Source organism: Oncorhynchus nerka, linkage group LG14 (genome assembly GCF_034236695.1).
Source record: "Oncorhynchus nerka isolate Pitt River linkage group LG14, Oner_Uvic_2.0, whole genome shotgun sequence".
Classification (NCBI taxonomy): Eukaryota; Metazoa; Chordata; class Actinopteri; order Salmoniformes; family Salmonidae; genus Oncorhynchus; species Oncorhynchus nerka.
Genome location: NC_088409.1, coordinates 16,945,992 through 16,959,437, shown reverse-complemented (window position 1 = coordinate 16,959,437; position 13,446 = coordinate 16,945,992). Strand labels below are relative to the sequence as shown.

The following is a 13,446-nucleotide window of genomic DNA, read 5'->3' as shown; positions in this document are numbered from 1 at the left end:
TTATGACAGGGCAGAGGCTATTCAACACAGTGGAGTTAACAAGGGTTTATGACAGGGCAGAGGCTGTTCAACACAGTGGAGTTAATGATGGGTTATGACAGGACAGAGGCTGTCCAACACAGTGGAGTTAATGAGGGGTTATGACAGGACAGAGGCTGTTCAACACAGTGGAGTTAATGAGGGGTAATGACAGGGCAGAGGCTGTCCAACACAGTGGAGTTAACAAGGGGTTATGGCAGCTGTTCAACACAGTGGAGTTAACGAGGGGTTATGACAGGGCAGAGGCTGTTCAACACAGTGGAGTTAATGACAGGTTATGACAGGACAGAGGCTGTTCAACACAGTGGAGTTAATGAGGGGTTATGATAGGACAGAGGCTGTTCAACACAGTGGAGTTAATGACAGGTTATGACAGGGCAGAGGCTGTTCAACACAGTGGAGTTAATGACAGGTTATGACAGGGCAGAGGCTGTTCAACACAGTGGAGTTAATGACAGGTTATGACAGGACAGAGGCTGTTCAACACAGTGGAGTTAATGAGGGGTTATGATAGGACAGAGGCTGTTCAACACAGTGGAGTTAATGACAGGTTATGACAGGGCAGAGGCTGTTCAACACAGTGGAGTTAATGACAGGTTATGACAGGGCGAGTCCCAGAGGACAGTAGCCTACCAAAGAAATGGAATCATTAAAATGGACATAGAACCTCTTCCCTTTCTAGTGATTCCATTTCTATGTAGCCTAGCCAACAAACGGCAGTACCCTCCCTACTATTATCTCTACTACAGGTCCCATACTGTGTGCCACAGCAAACTACTTCTTTTAGAGAAAAAAAATCATTACGTGACAAATAATACCTGGTATTCTGTTAATGTAGCACTTTGGGCCATATAGGGAAAGTGGATCTAGATTTCATAAAATATAGCCTATGCATGATATGTCTTGTTACATAATTACATTAGGCCAACGTGTATATGGAATAATGATATATTCTCAGCAAAGAGAACAGCTAAATGTCTAAATGTAAAGCTTTAATTTAGCTGTCAGTGAGAAGATAATTGCCTTGACATATCCTGGTAATTGTACTGTAGTCTGAATGTGGTGCCAGTCAAACTACTGCTGCCTCTGAGGAGAGAGCAGTCGAGGATCGATTTGTTCTACCGGGACAAAAGAGTCCGTGAAACGCCTGAGTGACAGATGACATCACAACACAGACCATTCTGAAGGCCATTTTGTCAGATGACAAATGACAAATGACTAAGCAAGTGAATAGCAGGGCTGGGATCAATGGAAAATGAAGGCAGTCAATTCAGAAAGTGATTTTAATTTAAAATTCAAAAATGGAAATAGCTTATACTCAGTTTATTGAGAAGTCATTGAAAATAAATGCAGTTTTTCACATATTTAATTGTTATTCAAGTGTACTTCCTGAATCCAAAAAGGTTACATGAAGTGGGAATAGAGGACAACAACTTCTAGTCCCAGCCATACAGCACTGTAGCCTCCACATCAGGACACATGAATGAGGCATGTTTATAGCCTACAGTTAGCAACACTGCATAAAACATTTTAACAAAGGGGAGCTATTCACGTTATGGATGGCGTGTGTCTGTGGGGCGAGGAGCCAACTATGAGCAGACCAAGTGCAGGTGTGGTCACTGAACCTAAGCACAGACGTGGCAGGTCTTCAGAACAAAGGACCAAGCTCATTCTGTGACCTATTATGCTTAGACGTAAACTCAACAAAATTGACCACAATAACCAAAACGGGGGAAAAGGATTTTTATAAGACAGCCTTAAAAAAACACGTACATTGTTTTTATTTTTAAACAGAATGGAGCTTTGCAGTCTGACAGAATCTCTCCATTTAGTTATTGTTTTAGCTCTGGCTTTTCTCTCTGCTTTGAAACTTTCTCTCTGTGAAATCCCACTGACACGGCCGCATTTGCTTTATTTGTTAGACATTTAAAAGCATCTCTAAAGCATTGGATATAATGCAGAATCTGACTGCCCTTGAGTGTCTATAAGAGGGGAGTTAAGCTCAGTCCCATTTAGCATCAACCACTAAAGAGAATACAGGGTTCTTGGTGTGTAGGGTTGAGAGAGAGAGCAGGGATGCGATCAGAGCAGTGTTCAGCGGGGAGACATTTGTATGGAATAGGGAGTTACTACCTGAACAGATTTGAGGAACCGGGAGGGGGGTCTGGAAAGGAGAGCCTGGAAGCAGGAAAAAGGAGGGAGAGGCTTTAGTGTAGTCTGTGTGTGGCATTGTAATGGGCATCACGCATCATTACAGCACAGCCACTCCTCTGACCCAGAAACCCTTGCTTCAAAGACTCCAGAGAAAATGGACAACAGATAACTAGCTCAAAAAACAAAAACAACAGCCTGTCTGAGAAAAGTCAAACTGAAGGAACAAAAGATAAGTTACGTACTTCTATTACTGATAAGACCCAGTAAGGTGAACGTATTCTATGAGTTACAATTTGATTGCTTTAAACTGTCATTGGCCTTTACTTGTCCTTCTGCAAAGTGCTTCTGGCAGAAGGAGATGAATGGCGAGTGTGAGGATTCAGTAGCAATCTCCTCAGGGTATACCTGAGACTTATCTGTGATAGCCTGACACTTGTAGACGAGTCGTGCCTGCAGCTGACTGCCTAGCTCTCCCCTCGAGCCAAGGAAGGTATATCCACAGGGCTTCTGGCTCTGCTCTGGGTTTAGCTAGCTAGAGCTGATAACTCTGCCAGATTAAACATGGCAGTGGAGTCGGTAGAGACTGCGGAGGAGGAGAACGTCCTTCTGCCCTCTGTAATTACAGCAGACCAAGGAAGGCGTCCGTCTGTCACATCACACGTCTATGGGACGTGAGTAGTGGAACAATGAGGGAAGGAACATCCTCAGTCCTCACCATCACTATCAGCACCAGGCCTGGCTGTGTGACACAGTGAAAAGTCAGACTGAATTCTTCTTTAACCTTGTAAAGACCCATGTAGACTAGCTACCTCAGTAACACATTTGACTGCCATGTGGGCTCAAATAAGTCAAGTGGACCAGACAAGTGTGGTTGAAGTGCGTGAGGGTCTGCACATGCATTAGGCATGGGTAAAAGTTATGTTATACAGGCCTCAGATTTTCCTGGAATAAAGTCAAAGCCTACAATTCCCTTACATATGTCTCCATTATAAAGCCCTCCACTGCAATACCATTGGAGCCCAAGATCTGTACTAGCCCTTCCTGCATATTCTAGGTTATATCCATATAGGGAACTATCAAACAGACTGTTGATGATGGAACAGACCAAATCACAGTCAACAGCAAAGTTCACACAGGTTATGCAACTTACACTACAGGACAGAATGGGAACATTCTCCCAAACCAAAGCAAATATATTTTGGAGGACAGTGTCTCTCCCTCCCTACCATAGACAGTTTCTATTCCTCTTCATCGGGAGAGGAGACCTTTTGAGGGCTCCACCTCGACAACACTCATCTAAGCTTCCATGTAAACTACATAAGACCTTTTGAGGGCTCCACCTCGACAACACTCATCTAAGCTTCCATGTAAACTACATAAGACCTTTTGAGGGCTCCACCTCGACAACACTCATCTAAGCTTCCATGTAAACTACATAAGACCTTTTGAGGGCTCCACCTCGACAACACTCATCTAAGCTTCCATGTAAACTACATAAGACCTTTGAGGGCTCCACCTCGACAACACTCATCTAAGCTTCCATGTAAACTACATAAGACCTTTTGAGGGCTCCACCTCGACAACACTCATCTAAGCTTCCATGTAAACTACATAAGACCTTTTGAGGGCTCCACCTCGACAACACTCATCTAAGCTTCCATGTAAACTACATAAGACCTGTTGAGGGCTCCACCTCGACAACACTCATCTAAGCTTCCATGTAAACTACATAAGACCTTTTGAGGGCTCCACCTCGACAACGCTCATCTAAGCTTCCATGTAAACTACATAAGACCTTTTGAGGGCTCCACCTCGACAACACTCATCTAAGCTTCCATGTAAACTACATAAGACCTTTTGAGGGCTCCACCTCGACAACGCTCATCTAAGCTTCCATGTAAACTACATAAGACCTTTTGAGGGCTCCACCTCGACAACGCTCATCTAAGCTTCCATGTAAACTACATAAGACCTTTTGAGGGCTCCACCTCGACAACACTCATCTAAGCTTCCATGTAAACTACATAAGACCTTTTGAGGGCTCCACCTCGACAACACTCATCTAAGCTTCCATGTAAACTACATAAGACCTTTTGAGGGCTCCACCTCGACAACACTCATCTAAGCTTCCATGTAAACTACATAAGACCTTTTGAGGGCTCCACCTCGACAACACTCATCTAAGCTTCCATGTAAACTACATAAGACCTTTTGAGGGCTCCACCTCGACAACGCTCATCTAAGCTTCCATGTAAACTACATAAGACCTTTTGAGGGCTCCACCTCGACAACGCTCATCTAAGCTTCCATGTAAACTACATAAGACCTTTTGAGGGCTCCACCTCGACAACGCTCATCTAAGCTTCCATGTAAACTACATAAGACCTTTTGAGGGCTCCACCTCGACAATGCTCATCTAAGCTTCCATGTAAACTACATAAGACCTTTTGAGGGCTCCACCTCGACAACGCTCATCTAAGCTTCCATGTAAACTACATAAGACCTTTTGAGGGCTCCACCTCGACAACACTCATCTAAGCTTCCATGTAAACTACATAAGACCTTTTGAGGGCTCCACCTCGACAACACTCATCTAAGCTTCCATGTAAACTACATAAGACCTGTTGAGGGCTCCACCTCGACAACGCTCATCTAAGCTTCCATGTAAACTACATAAGACCTTTTGAGGGCTCCACCTCGACAACGCTCATCTAAGCTTCCATGTAAACTACATAAGACCTTTTGAGGGCTCCACCTCGACAACGCTCATCTAAGCTTCCATGTAAACTACATAAGACCTTTTGAGGGCTCCACCTCGACAACGCTCATCTAAGCTTCCATGTAAACTACATAAGACCTTTTGAGGGCTCCACCTCGACAACGCTCATCTAAGCTTCCATGTAAACTACATAAGACCTTTTGAGGGCTCCACCTCGACAACACTCATCTAAGCTTCCATGTAAACTACATAAGACCTTTTGAGGGCTCCTTCCATGTAAACTACATAAGACCTTTTGAGGGCTCCACCTCGACAACGCTCATCTAAGCTTCCATGTAAACTACATAAGACCTTTTGAGGGCTCCACCTCGACAACACTCATCTAAGCTTCCATGTAAACTACATAAGACCTTTTGAGGGCTCCACCTCGACAACACTCATCTAAGCTTCCATGTAAACTACATAAGACCTGTTGAGGGCTCCACCTCGACAACACTCATCTAAGCTTCCATGTAAACTACATAAGACCTTTTGAGGGCTCCACCTCGACAACACTCATCTAAGCTTCCATGTAAACTACATAAGACCTTTTGAGGGTTCCACCTCGACAACGCTCATCTAAGCTTCCATGTAAACTACATAAGATGACTTGAGAAGTCAATGTTAAGACCTCTTTTTACCCAGTCAGTGGTTAGAGTGTCCACCCTGAGATTAGAAGGTTGGGAGTTCCATCCCCCACCGAGTCATATCAAAGACTGGGACCCAATGCATCTCTGCTTGGCACTCAGCATTAAGGAGATAGATTGGTGGTCCGGCCCTGCACTAGACTAGTGTCCTGTCCAGGAGGTGTACTGGTACATCAAGCTGTCTCACTACAGAAACAGGAGATAGACTAGTGTCCTGTCCAGGAGGTGTCCTGGTACATCAAGCTGCCTCACTACAGAAACAGGAGATAGACTAGTGTCCTGTCCAGGAAGTGTACTGGTACATCAAGCTGCCTCACTACAGAAACAGGAGATAGGCTCCTGCTCCTATGAGCCGTTATGACTCTCAAAAGCCAAGACTCATGCAAGGCTACTTACTTATTAGGCAATGTAGGTCAGAACTCTGAATTGTTTTAAGAGAACAGAATGGTCTCTTCTTTAGAATCTTTTTTTTATGACATCAATTACCAAGTAGCACATGATTGGAGTGCTCCTCCCTGCCTCATGACTGGATGACTCGGAGTCAGGACAGGACACAGCCAGTCACTCACACTGCTGTGCTAACGCATCATTGACATCTGACACACAGCAGCTAAAGACAGTAAAAAAAACACTCACACTCAGTGTACTGCCACTGTGACTCATACTAAGATTAATGTCACAATGTTTCAATCAATTAACGTGGTATGGGAATGCTTGGCATAGGGACTTTCCAGAGAAAAATAAAAGCTGTTTTTGTGGTCACTAAATGAGTCACCTTCCATACCGAGGTGATATCTTCTTCAGAACTGAATGACGCATCAGCACAAGCCCTGTAGTAGAGAGGAGAACAGAGACAATACCGTTTCCCCCATGTAGCCAAGTGTTCTATTGGCCTAGTCAAAGTTCAGAATAATAGGAAGTGAGGTTTATGACACAGAATGACTTTCCATAGTGTCAGTGTTTCCTAGGGATCCCAGTTGTGTTTTTCCTCTGTAGAGATGACAACCCAGAAAAGGCAGACTAAAGACAAGTAGGAGTCTCTTACATCAGCAGAGAGAGCTACAGCCACGTTCCTTCCTCCTTACGCAATCTGGGACACAGTTCAAACAGAGGAAAGGGGGAAACCTAGTCAGTTGTACAACAGAATGCCTTCAACTGAAATGTGTCTTCCGCATTAAACCCAACCCCTCTAAATCAGAGAGAGCACCGAAGAGAAGAATTACTGACAGGGCATGGCACTACCGAAGGTCTCAGAACAGAATAGTCTCAGAGGACTGGATCTGCTATAGAAGTGTTGAGGGATGCTAGTGACTACAGAATAGTCTCAGAGGACTGGATCTGCTATAGAAGTGTTGAGGGATGCTAGTGACTACAGAATAGTCTCAGAGGACTGGATCTGCTATAGAAGTGGAGGGATGCTAGTGACTACAGAATAGTCTCAGAGGACTGGATCTGCTATAGAAGTGGAGGGATGCTAGTGACTACAGAATAATCTCAGAGGACTGGATCTACTATATAAGTGGAGGGATGCTAGTGACTACAGAATAGTCTCAGAGGACTGGATCTGCTATAGAAGTGGAGGGATGCTAGTGACTACAGAATAGTCTCAGAGGACTGGCTCTGCTATAAAAGTGTTGAGGGATGCAAGTGCTAAACTCCTAAATCAATATCTAGTACATCCCCTACTCCCTAGTCACTCCTGTAGATCTGAGGGGATTGAATAATGGAAACATGAGATACAATGAGGGATCCCCTTAGGTTTAGTACTCATTTCAGAATAGATTAATGCTGACAAAACTGTCAGAATGTGACAAATCTCCCTGTCAAATCAAACAAAGAAACATCTTACCGGAACAAATTCATAGCCCTCTTGCAAACAGATCAGAAGCTTAGATAGACAGAAGAGCGTTAGCTATAGCAGAGACAGGATGAAATGGCAAATCTCCGCAAAGAGCCCTCATCCAGGCAGTAGTCTCATCCCAAATGGCAACCCATTCCCTACATAGTGCACCTCTTTTGATCAGAGCCCTAGGGACCCTGGTCAACAGTAGTGTACTATATAGGGAATAAGGTGACATTAGCGACACAAGCAGTGTCCGGTCAAGACTAATGAGAAACTCCATGGACACGGCTCACAGTGTGCTCGGACAAATGCTGTGGAACTGGACAGAACCTTACAGAATGATCCTCCTCTGACTGACATCCCATTGCTGTCCCTGCCTTCTAATTGGCTCCCAGGGGAGAGGAGATTCAGGCGTTCACGCTGCCCTTACAGCACACACAGAGCATGTGTCAAACCTATGTGAAATTAGTCACCCACTCCCTCCCTACCTCTGACAGAAAACCCTAGTCCTGGTCATACCTCAGTGCATCTGTTGGGGGAAAGTGATGCCTAGTCTATGGATTTGTTGGACTGGATGTACAAGGGAAACAGATGTGACAAATGGCAAAATGGGAGAGGATTGGAATGCTTCACATAGTGCAAAAAGCAGCCCCATGCTGTTAGTACATGTTTTAATAACAATAATATAATACTCCTTTTTTCGATCTTGTCTCATCGCTTCAAATCCCCAACGGGCTCAGGAGAGATGAAGGTCGAGTCATGTGTTCTCTGAAACATGACCCGCCAGACCATGCCTCTTAACCCAGGAGCCAGCTGCACCAATGTGTTGGAGGAAACACCGTTCAACTGACAACCGAGGTCAGCCTGCAGGAGCCCAGCCCACCACAAAGAGTTGCTAGAGCGTGATGGGCCAAGTCAAGCCCCCTCCGGGCCAAATCCTCCCCCTAACCCAGATGACATTGGACCAATTGTGCGCCGTGCTATGGGCCTCCCGGTCACGGACGGTTGTGACACAGCCTGGGATTGAACCCGGGTCTGTAGTGACGCCTCAAGCACTGCAGCGCCTTAGACCACTCACCATTCAGGAGGCCCTTTTAGTACATTTTAAAATATTCTAAATTAAATAAGATTGCTAATATGGGTGATTCTTAATGGGACAATTGATGGGTACAACCATCAAACTAGTAGTAATGGGACAATTGATGGGTACAACCATCATACTACAGTAGAAATGGGACAATTGATGGGTACAACCATCATACTACAGTAGTAATGGGACAAGTGAGGGGTACAACCATCATACTAGTAGTAATGGGACAATTGATGGGTACAACCATCATACTACAGTAGTAATGGGACAAGTGGGGGTACAACCATCAAACTAGTAGTAATGGGACAATTGATGGGTACAACCATCAAACTAGTAGTAATGGGACAATTGATGGGTACAACCATCAAACTAGTAGAAATGGGACAATTGATGGGTACAACCATCAAACTAGTAGAAATGGGACAATTGATGGGTACAACCATCAAACTAGTAGTAATGGGACAATTGATGGGTACAACCATCATACTACAGTAGTAATGGGACAATTGATGGGTACAACCATCATACTACAGTAGTAATGGGACAATTGATGGGTACAACCATCATACTACAGTAGTAATGGGACAATTGATGGGTACAACCATCATACTACAGTAGTAATGGGACAATTGAGGGGTACAACCATCAAACTAGTAGTAATGGGACAATTGATGGGTACAACCATCAAACTAGTAGTAATGGGACAATTGATGGGTACAACCATCATACTACAGTAGTAATGGGACAAGTGAGGGGTACAACCATCAAACTAGTAGTAATGGGACAATTGATGGGTACAACCATCATACTACAGTAGTAATGGGACAAGTGAGGGGTACAACCATCAAACTAGTAGTAATGGGACAATTGATGGGTACAACCATCATACTACAGTAGTAATGGGACAATTGATGGGTACAACCATCATACTACAGTAGTAATGGGACAATTGATGGGTACAACCATCATACTACAGTAGTAATGGGACAATTGATGGGTACAACCATCATACTACAGTAGTAATGGGACAATTGATGGGTACAACCATCAAACTAGTAGTAATGGGACAATTGATGGGTACAACCATCAAACTAGTAGTAATGGGACAATTGATGGGTACAACCATCATACTACAGTAGTAATGGGACAATTGATGGGTACAACCATCAAACTAGTAGTAATGGGACAATTGATGGGTACAACCATCAAACTAGTAGTAATGGGACAATTGATGGGTACAACCATCAAACTAGTAGAAATGGGACAATTGATGGGTACAACCATCAAACTAGTAGAAATGGGACAATTGATGGGTACAACCATCAAACTAGTAGTAATGGGACAATTGATGGGTACAACCATCATACTACAGTAGAAATGGGACAATTGATGGGTACAACCATCATACTACAGTAGTAATGGGACAATTGATGGGTACAACCATCATACTACAGTAGTAATGGGACAATTGATGGGTACAACCATCATACTACAGTAGAAATGGGACAATTGATGGGTACAACCATCATACTACAGTAGTAATGGGACAATTGATGGGTACAACCATCAAACTAGTAGAAATGGGACAATTGATGGGTACAACCATCAAACTAGTAGTAATGGGACAATTGATGGGTACAACCATCATACTACAGTAGAAATGGGACAATTGATGGGTACAACCATCATACTACAGTAGTAATGGGACAATTGATGGGTACAACCATCAAACTAGTAGTAGAAGTCAAAAAGAAAAAAAGAATAAAACTGTGGTGCACATTAATGTTATCAACTTATATCATTATATTTATCCTTATTGCATCAATTCAGGCAATTGAACGCATTATGGCTTCCAGTCCTCATCGCCCAGCTCTGATTCATCTTAAGAAAGCTTGGTGAGACAACACATCACATTCCCTCTACAAAGTAGTCATCAGCAAATTCAGTGCTAGTAGGAAGTGCATATTATTATCATTTATTTTTGGAATAGTATCCCTGTTCAACAAATAATCTATATGGGATCCCCTTTAACGTTTCAAATAAACATTTGTATAATTTTTATTTATTTTATTTGACTAGGCAAATCAGTTACGGGACGGCCTAGGAACAGTGGGTTAACTGCCTTGTTCAGGGGCAGAACGACAGATTTCTTTACCTACCTTTCGGTTACTAGTCCAACACTCTAACCACTAGGCTACCTGCTGCCCCAGGTAGCCTAGGAAGGGAGTAGCAATTTATACAAATGGTTTAGACCCAATGGGACATTTCTCGTAGCTTACCTGTTCTGGGTGCTCGCTGCCAATGATCTCAGCCACAGTGTTGAAGGAGTCAGCATCAGGGAAGGTCTGGGCGTTCATGGTGAGTCGGACCACAATCTTCTGGCCTCGCTTAGCCATCCTGGCCATCATCATGGCGTCTTCCACTGTGATACAGGCGGTAGGGATCTTCTGCACTCCCTCCTGGTAGTCCTGCCAGCCTGTGTGAGGACTGCAACACAGAGAGACCCATGTTAGAAATTATCACCTGAAATAGGGCACTGTACTACTTTTGGATTCCCATAAATGACTTATGATAAGGTGTACTAGAGGAATACAAGTATATGGAATACACAAATAGCTAGAAATGTGGGACAGGAAGAGAGATGGCTACATGCAGTCCCAGCCTTAGACAAGCATTCAACTAATTGGCATTATAAGGGAAGGGATACATTGGATCATTGTGACCCATCCAGTACCTGTTGATGGAGAAGGGTGTGATGGACCGGATGAGAGTAGCCACAGCTCCTACTACAGCTGCCTTGGATGCCCCAAACTCCCTGTACTGCACAGTCTCCCCATAGCTGACAAAGGGCTGGTTATACACCACGATCTTCCCAATTGCTTCCTTCTGCCTTTTCTTCAGCTCCTCAAAAGACTCCACCACCAGCACCTCTGCTTCAATGCCTGAACCGAGAGGAGACCAAAAGCCACAAAAAAAGTGACATGCTTGGAGCAACGGTCTACGGTACTGCATTTCACTGCTTGAGGCGTCACTACAGACACCCTGGTTCGAATCCAGGCTGTATCACAACCGGCCATGATTGGGAGTCCCATAGGGCAGCACATAATTGGGCCAGCGTCATTCGGGTTTGGCCGTCATTGTAAATAACAATTTGTTCTTAACTGACTTGCCTGGTTAAATAATGGTTATATAAAAATACATCAGTGCCCCAGTCGAAGATTCATCTAAATATCTACACCTTGGCTTGAGTTGGGGCCTAGCAAATAGTGGCAACACCATCAGCATTGTCTAGGCTTGAGTGATAGAACTCATCGCTATAGAACACAGGGGCAGTTCCACGATAACAGAATTACGCTGAGACTCCAAAACCACTGATTTAAACATTTAACAAACCATACAACTCTATGCACATTGACTACAATGAATAATTCACACAGTAAAAAAAAAAAAAAAAAAAAAAAAAAAAAACTTATTGGAGAACAGATGCAAAGTTTGGTAACTGAATTACAGTAAAAATCTCCCTCAGTTTTATTCTGTTTCCAAACTTTGCACCTGCACAGTTCTTCCTATAAATTTATTTTTGTAAAATGTTCAGTGGAAATTGTAGTCCTTGTGTATAGAGTTCTATGGTTTGTTAAACATTGAAATCAATGGTTTTTGTTTGGTATACATTAAGTGAAAAATATTGAGTGTAATTTCATTTCCGTGGAACTGCCCATAGACCTACCTCCTTGGGGTGTAGCCACACTGCTGCCCAGTCCAAGGATGGCCATGGTGTGGTTCCGGGGCTGTAGCATCACGGCGCTCTCCTCTCCCCTGACCCAGTGTGGGATCTTCACTGGTTCTAGATGTACGTTCTCCAGCCCATCCTTCCTCAGGGCACTGAACATGTACTTGATAGCCAGGTCCAGGTTCTTAGAGCCACTGACACGGTTCCCTATTGTATCTGTGAAGTCTGCCAGTCTCTCATAGGAGCGGTTCTGGGCTTTGCCATACACAGCCAAGTCTATGATGCTCTTGGCTACCTTTGCATAGCTGGCAATTTCTTTAGCGGTCTCTGGAAATGGCTTTCCACCAGTACTGTGTGGCAAACAGTTACAATGGAGAAATGTGGCCAAAAGAGTCAGTGAGGAAAAGCCACATTGTTTTATCTGCCGGCCCTGCATCTGGAGGCAGACAAGAACATATGAAGGTTATTTACAAATACTTTCCTCGTGACAACAGTCTATTTACGCTAATGCACCGAACACACATTTCCCTAATTTGCTTAAAATATGACAGCACGCTACACGTGCCAGTGTTTACTTCATTACTGGGAACAGAAACGTATTGAGGTACAGCGGCAACTAGTATGGGCGGACTGGAGCTCCGACGTAACTCATTTTTTAATAACTACAGATTTCAGAGACATTGTTCCGTGTAATTGCAGGCTATTCTTTGGGTGCTCAAACCACTTTAAATAAAAAAAATAAAAAAATGTGACTTCGGTCCAGACCAGTCATAGATTTTAGTCGGCTAATTGACGCAGTGAAATGCATAGCAAAACAAGGAAGCAAGCCACAAGGATCCGTATAGCTAACGTCAGTCGTTGTGATTCCTAACTAGCGAAACATGAAAGGACTTTTAAATTAGGACACAATAAAAAAAATAACAAACCTTCTTCTACAGTTAGTTGGCAAATTGCTTACCGTCTTGACAGGTGGAATAATTCACAATAAATGTTATTCCTTCTAGCCAACTAGCTATTTTTTATCAATTTCAAAATAACTTCCGTGATATGAAAGACTACGGCAAATCAGTAGGGACAGCCATGCGTTTTCACGTTCGTTGACAATTCCATTTAGCTTTGTTTTTGTTTCTTTACCAAATTGTAATAAAAATAATGTCTGCTCTAATTACTACCCTTGATGTTTAC

At 43.5% G+C, this 13,446-nt stretch overlaps 1 protein-coding gene across 1 annotated transcript in view; it reads right to left on the bottom strand.

The window, feature by feature from the left end:
* The window catches only part of LOC115120271 (carboxypeptidase Q-like), a 42,831-nt gene extending 29,503 nt beyond the window's left edge, over positions 1-13,328 (bottom strand). Inside the window, 4 exon segments of the mRNA XM_065027576.1 lie at positions 10,811-11,018; positions 11,266-11,473; positions 12,259-12,697; positions 13,220-13,328. Of these exon segments, the coding sequence (XP_064883648.1) occupies positions 10,811-11,018; positions 11,266-11,473; positions 12,259-12,697 (855 nt within the window). The 5' untranslated portion in view covers positions 13,220-13,328.
* Positions 13,329-13,446: the final 118 nt, after the last annotated feature.